Source organism: Ailuropoda melanoleuca, chromosome 8 (genome assembly GCF_002007445.2).
Source record: "Ailuropoda melanoleuca isolate Jingjing chromosome 8, ASM200744v2, whole genome shotgun sequence".
Classification (NCBI taxonomy): Eukaryota; Metazoa; Chordata; class Mammalia; order Carnivora; family Ursidae; genus Ailuropoda; species Ailuropoda melanoleuca.
In genome coordinates, this window is record NC_048225.1 from 72,758,986 (window position 1) to 72,775,616 (window position 16,631).

Consider the following 16,631-nt stretch of genomic DNA (forward strand, 5'->3'; position numbering starts at 1 on the left):
AGGAAGAGCATGAATTCCTGTAATGGTTCTGTTTGTTTCATTTTTAATCCGAGTTTCTCAGGTAGCGGACTTAAAATCCGTGGTTCACTTGCTCATTTCTGTCTTCAAAAATTAGCATACGGTTGTTCCCTGAGTAAATCTGTGCATTCTCTGCAGTTTTAGAGCTTAGCCTTTCTGTGGTCTGAATTAAAGCACACACATACAAAAATCTACCTTTATTAGACTCTATTCTATAAAAACACTTTTGAGAGTGTAATACGTCTTCTTGAGGAATTATCCAGTATCTTCTCACAATCTTTTAAGATAACACTTGAATCAAGGTCTTTTGTGGGTTTACATTTTCCTGAGTCCCCAAACGAGTGCTCGTTTATACCATAGCAACACCAATTCTCTATGAAATGGACCAGTTACTCCAACAGTTAACATGAATAATTGTCACAAAGATATAGTGCCCCTGATTCCCTTTATAAATTATTCTAAAATAATGTGATTTGCTGTCATTCCTTCAGCTTGTTTGCCACTGTCCCATGCCATATACTTAAATCTACACTCGCGATGGGTCCCTGCATCATACATATGACACAACAAAGCACAACAGTATTTGTGTGATGAGAACTTTAATGCCAAACATTAGCATCACAGACAAAAAAAAATTAATACAAACGATGCTCCCGATTCCCCACATCCTCTCCACTCTCAGCCACTAGAGTGACCTGAGAGCCTCAACAGACGTAGGGACCACTACCTGGCTGGCCACACAGTGGCTCGTGCTTCCTGGCGCCCAGCAGTTCTCCCAGCAGGTGAGAATTCACATCAGTCCTCCCCCTAAATTCAGAGAAATGTCCCAGAAGCCTAGGTAGTAGTGTTAATTCTCATAAACTGGATTTCTCATAAGCCAGATGGGTGTCTATTGGGTTGTCCCTGGCTATGAGGGACCTAGCAGACTGATCTGTAAGTAGAAACTCCCGTTTCACGTATTTGATGACTCTACAAAGTTTCAATTTTGACTTTTGAAATAACCTAGTGCTCACCTTTAATCCATGTTCTTGTGGGTCCCCAGACCTTGCCAAGGTGTTGCTTAGACATCTGTTTTTGGTCACAGAAAACTGTAAAGTAGGTAGAGGTTAAATTCTATAATTTCTCTTTCAGTTTCTTTTTTCCTACTCCATTCTGTCCCCACTGGGACTTGCCTAAACTAACAGTACCACATACTTCCAAACCCTTCTGTCCTTCCCCTAATCAGCCCAAAGCTCACTGTTACAGACTTTGGGGGCAGGGCATGCAGTGTGTATCCATCTCTGAGAACCATTGTCTCCAAAGTCGAGCGGTTAGTACCAACATGGCCCCATTTATCACGCTGACTGGGCTATGCCAGACACCCGACTCACGCTGAGCCAGTCACAGTCTCTCTTCTGGAGATTTAGAATATAAGCCCAGAGACAGCTATCAAGATATCTACCAGGAAGCTCTGGGGGCCACATACAAAGAGAAGCCGAGTGAGTTGGTCTGCAAAGAGAGGAGAAGGAAGGAGATGCATAGACAAGAGCAAAGGGAAAGAGAGAGAGTAGGAGACAAGAGAGAGACTGAGTAGGGCTAACCAGACCCCCAGGCTTTCCAACTCCTCATTCCTCTCTTGTGAGGCCTGGTTGTTCACATTCGAGGCACATTCCATGAGGTAACCCCAGATTCTTAAACACATAGAATAGAGTAGTTTCCTAAAGCTAGTTTGAAGAGGGTTTCTGTTCCTTGCAACCAAGAATAACTTGACTAAGATGCTCCCTTAGGGAATGTGTTTCTGTGTTTAGTACTCTTCATCGATAAGCTGAGGGGTACAGAGGCCTCCTGTAGCACTTAAAGAAACACTTCTAGGCCCCAGGCTAACCCTCTGTGAACTGCTCTCTCTGCTGCTGGGCTCCACCAGCCATCTCACACATCTGCGGCTTCTCTCCATCTTTCATAAGAACTTTTCTTCTCCTTGCCTACTTCAGGATGGAACAAAGGGTCCCAACTGCCACCTCCTCTGTTTTGTTTTGATATAAGCACAATTCCTTTTGAGGGTTTTTGAAAAAATTCTGTTTAGATAGCTAGTAAAAACGGGGAGCCAGAAAATGGATTTTTTTTTTTAAGTGCAGGAGGAAAATAACATATGAAGTGAGATGGTGGTTGGAATGAAAGGGTTCCAAGACACTTGTGGTGTTTGAGAGGAGGGTAGTAAAAGAAATGAATGGGCTTCGTTAAGTATGCATGTTGAAAACGTCAGGGAAACCATTAAACAGGAAAAGAATACATAACTTAAATCCTTGGCTTAGCTCATTGTAAGCAAGAAAGCTAGCAAGTTTCTATGGTCACCTAATATAAGTATCTCTGGCCTCTTATAGCCACTAAGCTAAAAGAGCACAAAATGAGCCCCAGAGATGGCCCTGCAGGTGGCTGACTTTCAACGTAGGCTTAATTTGCAGGCTTGCAGTTCTCTTATGTGACTTTAAAACATTTAGACCAAGAGTGAGGCATTTACAGTTGAGGCAGCGAGATTCGGGAAAACTCTAAGTGCCCTGATCCCACAGTCTCCAGCCCCGTTCCTCTCTCGGAGATGGTCCTGATTTGTTTCAGGGCTCTAGGATGACCTCATCCGAGACAGACACCTTGCGAGAGTCCTCCCTGGGCCCAACACCTACCACTTCTCATTGCTTCTGGTTCTTAACTATACTCACTGTCAGTGCATCCAGAGGACAAGAAGCAAAATCAAATCCAGAACTTGAAAACAGCAAACAAATTGCAGTATTTTGCTAATTTATGTTGGCAAAATTCCAGAAAGCAAGTGTGGGAATTTTTTTTAAAGACTTTATTTGAGAGAGAGAGAGAGCATGGGGGGGGGCAAAGTGAGGAGGGAGGAGCAGTAGAGGGAGAGGAAGAAGCAGACTCCCTTCTGGGTGCACAGGGCTCGATCCCAGGACCCTGAGATCATGATCTGAGCCAAAGGCAGACAGTTAACTGACTGAGCCACCCAGGCGCCCCGAGTGTGGGAATTTTTATTTCCACGCTGAGGATGCTGGTCCATCAAAAGAGGAATGTAATTTTAGAGTGACCTGAATGCATTGATATGTGGATTCGATGTACTGGTGTGAACAGCTGGGAGTGGTTTGTAGTAGGCTCACACTGAAACCTGATCTCGACCATGACCCTTGATGCCAGAAGTAGAGATATAGATTATCTTTGCCTTAATGTAGAAGTAATGCAAAGACATAGGGAGATAAGAATGTTGGAATGATTTCTCTCATGTAACCTGCTCATCCACCTTTTAGTTATGTCCCTGGAGAGGACTAGAGTACCTGTCCTTTACCAAGAAATACACTGATGACAAAGGTACACCACCATCTTTGAAAGGTTTCATTGGCTGATTTCTGTGATGCAGGGATGGAGATGGGAGATGTTCCATTAGAATAGACTCCATGATTTCCATGGGCATGTAGACATCATGGGCATGATGTCCAAGATGCAAAAGCCAAATAGGAGTACTTGATTGACCAGAGACAATGTGAGTGTGATAACTGTAATAGGCAGCAAAGAGAGAGTGAGCATCAGAATGGGTTGACCCACAGAGATCTTGGACAGGAGTAACTGATGGTGAGTCCCTAGGCTAGAAAAAGATGAACAGTACATTAAAGTTCTACTTGATCTGTGCTACCAACACAACCCTGAGTATAGTAAAAAACACAAAAACGAAAACGAAACTTGGATTGTATCACCACGAAAGCCAGAGCCCCTCCCTAATTCCCAGATCCGAGTCAGTGCACAGATCCTGAACCCCTTGAATGAAGGGAAAGCTGGGTAGCCTTGTGGATGGACAATTTGGCCAAATTCTTTGCAGTTTTTTTTTTAAGATTTTTTNTTCTTGTTTTGCCCCCATGCCTACATTTCTTGGCTCATCTCCTAGACACTCGCAGTAATGGGCTCTTCTGATCACTCCTCTATACCAGTCTGCTCTCTATCCCCAAACACACACAAACACATACACACATACAACCATTTCCACCCAAGTTGCTTAATGTTCTGCACAGAATTTAACCCTGTCTGAAATCATAAATTTTGTGTTTACTTGCTTTTTGCCCATCTTCATTACAGTGTGAGCTCCGAGATGAAAGGGATCTTGCCTGTTTTATTCCCTGCTGTGTTCTTATACATAAAGCAGATTCTGGTGCCACAGTGGGTGCCCCCCAAAACCCATGTAATGAGCAAATGAGCAAATTTCTATAATAACCAGTTGGTTGTTTTCAGAGCTGAATTTAAAAAAATTTTTTTAAACATTTATGTATTTATTTGTCAGAGAGAGAGAGTGCACAGGAGAGCACAAAGCAGGGGGAGTGGCAGGCAGAGGGAGAAGCAGGCTCCCCGCTGAGCAGGGGACTTGATTCTAGGACCCCGAGATCATGACCTGAACCGAAGGCAGACGCTTAACCGACCGAGCCACTCAGGCGTCCCTCAGAACTGAATCCTGACAAACTTGTACAGTAGATGGTTTGTTTGGGTGGCTCAAACATCCTTTGCCCAACCTGTTGAAAAATNTGAGATCATGACCTGAGCCGAAGGCAGATGCTTAACCGACCGAGCCACTCAGGCATCCCTCAGAACTGAATCCTGACAAACTTGTACAGTAGATGGTTTGTTTGGGTGGCTCAAACATCCTTTGCCCAATCTGTTGAAAAATCAAGTCCCAGGTGTTACTCCTTCCCAAGAACCAGCTTTATAAAGCAGATAGTACTTGAATGGGCACAGACAATACCCACTTAATGCCTAAATATCTTTCTTTCTAATGTGTGAGTGCTTTAAGTTGTACCTTTAAGGATTTGTTTCTTTGTGCCCTCAGAGAATTTTAGTCTTAAAGTTTCTAATATGCTGAATTGGAGGCCATTGAGATAAAGGGCTTAACTGTTAGATTTTAAATTTAAATAAAAATATCCTTCTAATAGGAAGTCTTCATCGTAGCCTGCTTAGGAAAATATGGGAAGGGGAGAAATGTTTTGAAAGGGTAGGTGGGAAAGCACTAATTCAGGTCTGGATAGTGTGGTCTGGCACTTCTCTACCAAGGCCAGCTCATAGAAAATGATATAATAAAATCATTTAGACTAAATTGTAAATGACTGATTAAGCAAATCAGTGGCCCACTGCCCTAGTTGAAGCAATTGAAATTTTAGATGAAACTGGATAGATAGATAGATAACATACATTTTGAGGGGAAAAGGGTCCTGCCTTGTATCACTGAAATCATGTCTCAGAATTCCATCGTCAATCTCCATTTCAAGATAGGGCGAGAGTGCTGTTTTGTTATAAAAACAAATGCTTGGCAAATAGCAGGTGCTCACATTCTGATACTCATTTGGATGAATAAGTGGACCCTGAAGTTGACTTAAATCAACAAGTTGGCTCAGAGGGAGAAGTAAATACAGGTCCAGGGTTCAGGAAAAGCCTTTTGAAGATGTATCCGTTCAAGGCAAATCATTCCTTGGCTAGGGCGAGGCAGCGGGGCTGGAGAATCTATATTTTCCAAAGGTGCCGGGTTGAGTCTGAAAAAGGATACGTCTGAATATACTTAATAGTTTAAGAGACAGAACAGCAAGGATAAGGGCTTAGAAGTAGGGCTGAGTGCACATGGGTAGAGCTGAGAGCGATTGTCTGGAAATGAGGCCAGAAAGACAGATTTAGGAGCTGTCCTAACATCAAGCCATCTCGTTTTGAGGCAACTGAAGCCAAAATCATTAGAAGTTTGCTCAGGGATGCCCAAAACAGCACTGCAAAAATGGAATTAATACCAGTTTCTCCAATGTTGCTTCCACTATACCAGGGATCTAGATAGGAAAGTCTTGAACTGTCCGAAGTCTGAATTTTTGATAGGAGTTTATCTTAGTCAACAGTAGTTAGATGCCCACTTTTGAATCATGTAACACTCGGTACTGGACCTCCTAAATGCTAAAGGACTCTGTTTTTTGGTCTCAACAGAAAAATATCGGACATTTCCTCTGAACACTGATTTGCCAACATGCGAGATAATGACAGCGCTTTGCGAAGTCTGTAAAGATCTCGCCAAATTCGCCTTCTCCGGCGTTCTGTAAGATACTGTCAGATGACGTCATCCAAAGAGTCCGCCGGGAGGGGCGGTGCGTCCCTGACCACACCCCCTGCAGCCGAAGACCCGCCCCTCAGCAGTTTCTCCCCTTTTCTGTTTTCCGGTGCATCGTGACGTAAGACGTGGGTCACGCAACATTAGCAACTGGTCCCGGAAGCAAAAGTCGAAGGGGCGGTGAAGGCGAAAGGAGGGCCCGCGTCCAGGTCGGCCGGCAGGGGGCGGGGCGGGGAGGAGCTGGGCATGGTAACGGCTCGGAAGCCGAGGGGGCTGGGCCGGACGGAGGCGGAGGAACCGGTGCCCGCCGTGCCGCTGCCGCTGCCGCCGCCGCCGCTGCTCCAGCCTGTTCCGTGAGGCCCGCGCCGGCGCCGCCTCGGCTATGATGATCCACGGCTTCCAGAGCAGCCACCAGGACTTCTCTTTCGGGCCCTGGAAGCTGACGGCGTCCAAGACCCACATCATGAAGTCAGCGGATGTGGAGAAGTGAGGCTCCGGGACTCGGGGCGCGGGCCGGGGAGCTGGGCCTGGGCGGGAGGCAGGGCGAGCTGCGCGCAGCCCCAACCCTCGCCGGGGCGGAGGCTCCGTCGGTGAGGACGGGACCCTGAACCACATTGGGGGAGAATCCCTTGGCCACCTCCTGTCCTTCGGTGGGGGTTCGCCCGGCGCTGCGTTCGTGCAACTGTCAATCCGCGCGGGTTTGAGCAGAGCACGACTGGGCTGGTGGACTTCGCCCTCGCCCAAGGTCTCTACCTGCCCCAGCCTGAGACGCCCTTAGACCGTTTCTTTCTGCGTGGCTGTGACCTGTTTTCTTGGGGGTTGATAACGGGGATGATACGTGCGCTTGGTTTTCAGCACGTCAGGTGCTGTGCCAGGCACTTGAAATATAGGAGATGAGAGAGCCTCTGCTTCCAGGAATTCAGTCTTATGAGAGAGACAGAAAAGGCCATTATAATACCGTGTGAATATCTGATAGAGATGTATATGCAGGGTTATTTGAGATCGTTGCGAGGGACAAGGCGTCCGGGAAATTCGGATGCCAGGGTGAATCTTGTTAAAGTCGGTTGGATGGGGTGGGCATGGGCGCATGTGTAAAGCCAGGAGGCCAGGCATGGTGCGAGCTGTGGGGCGTTTGTGATGCCTGAGCTGAATCTGGACAGAGTTTGGGGGTGTCAGGGGACACGTGTAAAGCCGGGAGGCCAGAGGGAGTGCGAGCCTGGGTTTGTTTGAAGAACCATTTCTGTGTGACTGCAGCGTGATGTACCAGAGGGGGACAAATGGGAAGAGGGAGGTAGGCCCCAGGGGGTGGAGATACTGAGAGAATTTGTATGACAGGCTAAGGACTTTGTATTTGGTGTGACTACCACCGGTGTAATTTTGTACAAAGGAGTGATACTGTCAGATGTACACTCTGAAAGATTTCTCTGAAGGTGATGTGGAGGATGGATTGGAGGGCTACAGGACTGGGTAAGGAGACCAGTTAGAAGGGGAGTACCTGGATTTAATGGCTAATTGACAGGAGGAGGGAGGAAGAAGGAATCTATGCTGATGACAAGATTTCTGGCTTGGGCTATTGCGTGGGAAGGTTCGTCATTGAACAAGGTGAGAAACAGGAGGAGGGGCAGATTGGGGCAGTTGTTGGCTAGAGGAACAGTTTAGATTGTTGAAATGTGAGTTGTGGGGGGTCTTAAGTGGAGATGCAGTAAGCATTTATCTTGGAACTCAAAGAACATGACCGTTCCTTGGGTTTACGTTTGGGAATCATCAGCTTCTGGTTGATACCTGGAGCCTTGGGAGTCAACTAAGATCTTGTAGAAGTTATCCAGAAGAAAAGGAAAGGGTTATGGGATGATACCCTAGGGCGCGCTGGTATTGTAAGATTTAGGCAGAGGGAAGTGACCAGGGAAGAGACTCTTGAAGGGATGATTAGCAGTGTAAATTAGTGACTAATGATTTTACATATATAACTGGAATATTTTGTAGGACCACCAGATTTCTCCAGATATATTGGGGAAAATGCAGAGAATCACATCTTATATTATTTCGTATGCATTATTCAGTCAAGTAGCTAAAATTTATTTAATTGGATGTTTTTTATGGAATATTTATTCCAATACACTCAATCTTCATTTTATTAAATCTTTTAAGTATTTAATATTTTCTTTGTAAAAATTGTGTTTTATTGTAGTAGGAACACTTAACATGAGATTTGTGTTCTTAACAACTTTTCCTTTATTCGAACTTTGTACTTTTTTTCTTGGAAGTATGGTGTGTATGGTGTGTATGTATCTATATCTATCTTTATCCATTCATCTTTCAGTGGATACCTAGGTTGCTTTCATATCTTGGCTATTGTAAATAATGCTGTAGTGAACATAGAGGTACATACTTTTTTTCAAATTAGTGTTTTTGTTTGGTTCAAATAAATACCCAGAAGTAGAATTGCTGGATTGTATGGTAGTTCTGTTTTTAATTTTGGGGGGAACTTCCTTATTCTTTTCCATAGTGACTGCACCATTTTGCATTCCCATCAACAGTGTAGGAGGGTTCCCTTTTTTCTACATCTTCGCCAACATTTGTTATTTCTTGTCTTTTTAATAATAGCCATTCTCACACGTGTGAAGCAATCCCTCATTGTGGTTTTGATTTGCATTTCCCTGATGATCAGTAATGTTGAACATCTTTTCATGTGTCTCTATGTCTTCTTTGGAGAAATGTCTATTCAGCTGCTCTGCCCCTTTCTAATTAGATTGTTTTTTTATATTGAGTTGTGTGAGTATGTATTTTGGATATTATGTATTATGTATTTTGGATATTAATCCCTCATCGGTTATATCATTTGCAGATATCTTCTCCTGTTCAGTAGATTGCCATTTCATTTTATTGACGGTTTCCTTCACTCTGCAAAAGCTTTTTAGTTTTATGTAGTCCCATTTATTTATTTTTGATTTCGTTGCCTTTGCTTGAGGAGACAGATCCACAATATATTGCAAGACTGATGTCAGGGAGCTTATTGCCTAATGTTTTCTTCTAGGAGTTTTATAGTTTCTGGTCTTACATTTAGACCCTAAATCTATTTTGAATTTATTTTTGTGTACAGTGTAAGAAAGTGGGTCAGTTTCCTTTTTTGCATGTGATTTTCCAGTTTCCCCAGCACCATTTATTGAAGAGACTGTTTTTTTTCTCATTGTATATTCTTGCCTCCTTTGTTGAAGATTAATGACCATATAAATGTGGGTTTAAACATTTGTTTATTTAGTTGAGAGAGAGAGGAAAATCATACTCAAGTGGGGGAAGGGGAAGAGGAACAGGGAGAAAAAGAATCCCAAGCAGACTCCCCGCTGATTGCTGAGCCTGATGTCGGGCTCAGTCTCATGACCCCGAGATCATGACCTGAGCCGAAATGAAGAATCGGAAGCTTAACNTGCAGATATCTTCTCCTGTTCAGTAGATTGCCATTTCATTTTATTGACGGTTTATTCAGCTGCTCTGCCCCTTTCTAATTAGATTGTTTTTTTATATTGAGTTGTGTGAGTATGTATTTTGGATATTATGTATTTTGGATATTAATCCCTCATCGGTTATATCATTTGCAGATATCTTCTCCTGTTCAGTAGATTGCCATTTCATTTTATTGACGGTTTATTCAGCTGCTCTGCCCCTTTCTAATTAGATTGTTTTTTTATATTGAGTTGTGTGAGTATGTATTTTGGATATTATGTATTTTGGATATTAATCCCTCATCGGTTATATCATTTGCAGATATCTTCTCCTGTTCAGTAGATTGCCATTTCATTTTATTGACGGTTTATTCAGCTGCTCTGCCCCTTTCTAATTAGATTGTTTTTTTATATTGAGTTGTGTGAGTATGTATTTTGGATATTATGTATTTTGGATATTAATCCCTCATCGGTTATATCATTTGCAGATATCTTCTCCTGTTCAGTAGATTGCCATTTCATTTTATTGACGGTTTATTCAGCTGCTCTGCCCCTTTCTAATTAGATTGTTTTTTTATATTGAGTTGTGTGAGTATGTATTTTGGATATTATGTATTTTGGATATTAATCCCTCATCGGTTATATCATTTGCAGATATCTTCTCCTGTTCAGTAGATTGCCATTTCATTTTATTGACGGTTTATTCAGCTGCTCTGCCCCTTTCTAATTAGATTGTTTTTTTATATTGAGTTGTGTGAGTATGTATTTTGGATATTATGTATTTTGGATATTAATCCCTCATCGGTTATATCATTTGCAGATATCTTCTCCTGTTCAGTAGATTGCCATTTCATTTTATTGACGGTTTATTCAGCTGCTCTGCCCCTTTCTAATTAGATTGTTTTTTTATATTGAGTTGTGTGAGTATGTATTTTGGATATTATGTATTTTGGATATTAATCCCTCATCGGTTATATCATTTGCAGATATCTTCTCCTGTTCAGTAGATTGCCATTTCATTTTATTGACGGTTTATTCAGCTGCTCTGCCCCTTTCTAATTAGATTGTTTTTTTATATTGAGTTGTGTGAGTATGTATTTTGGATATTATGTATTTTGGATATTAATCCCTCATCGGTTATATCATTTGCAGATATCTTCTCCTGTTCAGTAGATTGCCATTTCATTTTATTGACGGTTTATTCAGCTGCTCTGCCCCTTTCTAATTAGATTGTTTTTTTATATTGAGTTGTGTGAGTATGTATTTTGGATATTATGTATTTTGGATATTAATCCCTCATCGGTTATATCATTTGCAGATATCTTCTCCTGTTCAGTAGATTGCCATTTCATTTTATTGACGGTTTATTCAGCTGCTCTGCCCCTTTCTAATTAGATTGTTTTTTTATATTGAGTTGTGTGAGTATGTATTTTGGATATTATGTATTTTGGATATTAATCCCTCATCGGTTATATCATTTGCAGATATCTTCTCCTGTTCAGTAGATTGCCATTTCATTTTATTGACGGTTTATTCAGCTGCTCTGCCCCTTTCTAATTAGATTGTTTTTTTATATTGAGTTGTGTGAGTATGTATTTTGGATATTATGTATTTTGGATATTAATCCCTCATCGGTTATATCATTTGCAGATATCTTCTCCTGTTCAGTAGATTGCCATTTCATTTTATTGACGGTTTATTCAGCTGCTCTGCCCCTTTCTAATTAGATTGTTTTTTTATATTGAGTTGTGTGAGTATGTATTTTGGATATTATGTATTTTGGATATTAATCCCTCATCGGTTATATCATTTGCAGATATCTTCTCCTGTTCAGTAGATTGCCATTTCATTTTATTGACGGTTTATTCAGCTGCTCTGCCCCTTTCTAATTAGATTGTTTTTTTATATTGAGTTGTGTGAGTATGTATTTTGGATATTATGTATTTTGGATATTAATCCCTCATCGGTTATATCATTTGCAGATATCTTCTCCTGTTCAGTAGATTGCCATTTCATTTTATTGACGGTTTATTCAGCTGCTCTGCCCCTTTCTAATTAGATTGTTTTTTTATATTGAGTTGTGTGAGTATGTATTTTGGATATTATGTATTTTGGATATTAATCCCTCATCGGTTATATCATTTGCAGATATCTTCTCCTGTTCAGTAGATTGCCATTTCATTTTATTGACGGTTTATTCAGCTGCTCTGCCCCTTTCTAATTAGATTGTTTTTTTATATTGAGTTGTGTGAGTATGTATTTTGGATATTATGTATTTTGGATATTAATCCCTCATCGGTTATATCATTTGCAGATATCTTCTCCTGTTCAGTAGATTGCCATTTCATTTTATTGACGGTTTATTCAGCTGCTCTGCCCCTTTCTAATTAGATTGTTTTTTTATATTGAGTTGTGTGAGTATGTATTTTGGATATTATGTATTTTGGATATTAATCCCTCATCGGTTATATCATTTGCAGATATCTTCTCCTGTTCAGTAGATTGCCATTTCATTTTATTGACGGTTTATTCAGCTGCTCTGCCCCTTTCTAATTAGATTGTTTTTTTATATTGAGTTGTGTGAGTATGTATTTTGGATATTATGTATTTTGGATATTAATCCCTCATCGGTTATATCATTTGCAGATATCTTCTCCTGTTCAGTAGATTGCCATTTCATTTTATTGACGGTTTATTCAGCTGCTCTGCCCCTTTCTAATTAGATTGTTTTTTTATATTGAGTTGTGTGAGTATGTATTTTGGATATTATGTATTTTGGATATTAATCCCTCATCGGTTATATCATTTGCAGATATCTTCTCCTGTTCAGTAGATTGCCATTTCATTTTATTGACGGTTTATTCAGCTGCTCTGCCCCTTTCTAATTAGATTGTTTTTTTATATTGAGTTGTGTGAGTATGTATTTTGGATATTATGTATTTTGGATATTAATCCCTCATCGGTTATATCATTTGCAGATATCTTCTCCTGTTCAGTAGATTGCCATTTCATTTTATTGACGGTTTATTCAGCTGCTCTGCCCCTTTCTAATTAGATTGTTTTTTTATATTGAGTTGTGTGAGTATGTATTTTGGATATTATGTATTTTGGATATTAATCCCTCATCGGTTATATCATTTGCAGATATCTTCTCCTGTTCAGTAGATTGCCATTTCATTTTATTGACGGTTTATTCAGCTGCTCTGCCCCTTTCTAATTAGATTGTTTTTTTATATTGAGTTGTGTGAGTATGTATTTTGGATATTATGTATTTTGGATATTAATCCCTCATCGGTTATATCATTTGCAGATATCTTCTCCTGTTCAGTAGATTGCCATTTCATTTTATTGACGGTTTATTCAGCTGCTCTGCCCCTTTCTAATTAGATTGTTTTTTTATATTGAGTTGTGTGAGTATGTATTTTGGATATTATGTATTTTGGATATTAATCCCTCATCGGTTATATCATTTGCAGATATCTTCTCCTGTTCAGTAGATTGCCATTTCATTTTATTGACGGTTTATTCAGCTGCTCTGCCCCTTTCTAATTAGATTGTTTTTTTATATTGAGTTGTGTGAGTATGTATTTTGGATATTATGTATTTTGGATATTAATCCCTCATCGGTTATATCATTTGCAGATATCTTCTCCTGTTCAGTAGATTGCCATTTCATTTTATTGACGGTTTATTCAGCTGCTCTGCCCCTTTCTAATTAGATTGTTTTTTTATATTGAGTTGTGTGAGTATGTATTTTGGATATTATGTATTTTGGATATTAATCCCTCATCGGTTATATCATTTGCAGATATCTTCTCCTGTTCAGTAGATTGCCATTTCATTTTATTGACGGTTTATTCAGCTGCTCTGCCCCTTTCTAATTAGATTGTTTTTTTATATTGAGTTGTGTGAGTATGTATTTTGGATATTATGTATTTTGGATATTAATCCCTCATCGGTTATATCATTTGCAGATATCTTCTCCTGTTCAGTAGATTGCCATTTCATTTTATTGACGGTTTATTCAGCTGCTCTGCCCCTTTCTAATTAGATTGTTTTTTTATATTGAGTTGTGTGAGTATGTATTTTGGATATTATGTATTTTGGATATTAATCCCTCATCGGTTATATCATTTGCAGATATCTTCTCCTGTTCAGTAGATTGCCATTTCATTTTATTGACGGTTTATTCAGCTGCTCTGCCCCTTTCTAATTAGATTGTTTTTTTATATTGAGTTGTGTGAGTATGTATTTTGGATATTATGTATTTTGGATATTAATCCCTCATCGGTTATATCATTTGCAGATATCTTCTCCTGTTCAGTAGATTGCCATTTCATTTTATTGACGGTTTATTCAGCTGCTCTGCCCCTTTCTAATTAGATTGTTTTTTTATATTGAGTTGTGTGAGTATGTATTTTGGATATTATGTATTTTGGATATTAATCCCTCATCGGTTATATCATTTGCAGATATCTTCTCCTGTTCAGTAGATTGCCATTTCATTTTATTGACGGTTTATTCAGCTGCTCTGCCCCTTTCTAATTAGATTGTTTTTTTATATTGAGTTGTGTGAGTATGTATTTTGGATATTATGTATTTTGGATATTAATCCCTCATCGGTTATATCATTTGCAGATATCTTCTCCTGTTCAGTAGATTGCCATTTCATTTTATTGACGGTTTATTCAGCTGCTCTGCCCCTTTCTAATTAGATTGTTTTTTTATATTGAGTTGTGTGAGTATGTATTTTGGATATTATGTATTTTGGATATTAATCCCTCATCGGTTATATCATTTGCAGATATCTTCTCCTGTTCAGTAGATTGCCATTTCATTTTATTGACGGTTTATTCAGCTGCTCTGCCCCTTTCTAATTAGATTGTTTTTTTATATTGAGTTGTGTGAGTATGTATTTTGGATATTATGTATTTTGGATATTAATCCCTCATCGGTTATATCATTTGCAGATATCTTCTCCTGTTCAGTAGATTGCCATTTCATTTTATTGACGGTTTATTCAGCTGCTCTGCCCCTTTCTAATTAGATTGTTTTTTTATATTGAGTTGTGTGAGTATGTATTTTGGATATTATGTATTTTGGATATTAATCCCTCATCGGTTATATCATTTGCAGATATCTTCTCCTGTTCAGTAGATTGCCATTTCATTTTATTGACGGTTTATTCAGCTGCTCTGCCCCTTTCTAATTAGATTGTTTTTTTATATTGAGTTGTGTGAGTATGTATTTTGGATATTATGTATTTTGGATATTAATCCCTCATCGGTTATATCATTTGCAGATATCTTCTCCTGTTCAGTAGATTGCCATTTCATTTTATTGACGGTTTATTCAGCTGCTCTGCCCCTTTCTAATTAGATTGTTTTTTTATATTGAGTTGTGTGAGTATGTATTTTGGATATTATGTATTTTGGATATTAATCCCTCATCGGTTATATCATTTGCAGATATCTTCTCCTGTTCAGTAGATTGCCATTTCATTTTATTGACGGTTTATTCAGCTGCTCTGCCCCTTTCTAATTAGATTGTTTTTTTATATTGAGTTGTGTGAGTATGTATTTTGGATATTATGTATTTTGGATATTAATCCCTCATCGGTTATATCATTTGCAGATATCTTCTCCTGTTCAGTAGATTGCCATTTCATTTTATTGACGGTTTATTCAGCTGCTCTGCCCCTTTCTAATTAGATTGTTTTTTTATATTGAGTTGTGTGAGTATGTATTTTGGATATTATGTATTTTGGATATTAATCCCTCATCGGTTATATCATTTGCAGATATCTTCTCCTGTTCAGTAGATTGCCATTTCATTTTATTGACGGTTTATTCAGCTGCTCTGCCCCTTTCTAATTAGATTGTTTTTTTATATTGAGTTGTGTGAGTATGTATTTTGGATATTATGTATTTTGGATATTAATCCCTCATCGGTTATATCATTTGCAGATATCTTCTCCTGTTCAGTAGATTGCCATTTCATTTTATTGACGGTTTATTCAGCTGCTCTGCCCCTTTCTAATTAGATTGTTTTTTTATATTGAGTTGTGTGAGTATGTATTTTGGATATTATGTATTTTGGATATTAATCCCTCATCGGTTATATCATTTGCAGATATCTTCTCCTGTTCAGTAGATTGCCATTTCATTTTATTGACGGTTTATTCAGCTGCTCTGCCCCTTTCTAATTAGATTGTTTTTTTATATTGAGTTGTGTGAGTATGTATTTTGGATATTATGTATTTTGGATATTAATCCCTCATCGGTTATATCATTTGCAGATATCTTCTCCTGTTCAGTAGATTGCCATTTCATTTTATTGACGGTTTATTCAGCTGCTCTGCCCCTTTCTAATTAGATTGTTTTTTTATATTGAGTTGTGTGAGTATGTATTTTGGATATTATGTATTTTGGATATTAATCCCTCATCGGTTATATCATTTGCAGATATCTTCTCCTGTTCAGTAGATTGCCATTTCATTTTATTGACGGTTTATTCAGCTGCTCTGCCCCTTTCTAATTAGATTGTTTTTTTATATTGAGTTGTGTGAGTATGTATTTTGGATATTATGTATTTTGGATATTAATCCCTCATCGGTTATATCATTTGCAGATATCTTCTCCTGTTCAGTAGATTGCCATTTCATTTTATTGACGGTTTATTCAGCTGCTCTGCCCCTTTCTAATTAGATTGTTTTTTTATATTGAGTTGTGTGAGTATGTATTTTGGATATTATGTATTTTGGATATTAATCCCTCATCGGTTATATCATTTGCAGATATCTTCTCCTGTTCAGTAGATTGCCATTTCATTTTATTGACGGTTTATTCAGCTGCTCTGCCCCTTTCTAATTAGATTGTTTTTTTATATTGAGTTGTGTGAGTATGTATTTTGGATATTATGTATTTTGGATATTAATCCCTCATCGGTTATATCATTTGCAGATATCTTCTCCTGTTCAGTAGATTGCCATTTCATTTTATTGACGGTTTATTCAGCTGCTCTGCCCCTTTCTAATTAGATTGTTTTTTTATATTGAGTTGTGTGAGTATGTATTT

The 16,631-nt window shown here is 39.1% G+C and overlaps 1 protein-coding gene across 1 annotated transcript in view; it reads left to right on the forward strand.

The window, feature by feature from the left end:
* The first annotated feature begins 6,284 nt into the window (after positions 1-6,284).
* Positions 6,285-16,631, forward strand: part of TIPRL (TOR signaling pathway regulator) — a 40,985-nt gene continuing 30,638 nt past the window's right edge. The window contains exon 1 of the mRNA XM_002930787.4: positions 6,285-6,601. Within this exon, the coding sequence (XP_002930833.4) occupies positions 6,498-6,601 (104 nt within the window). The 5' untranslated portion in view covers positions 6,285-6,497. The remainder of the gene's footprint in view (positions 6,602-16,631) is intronic.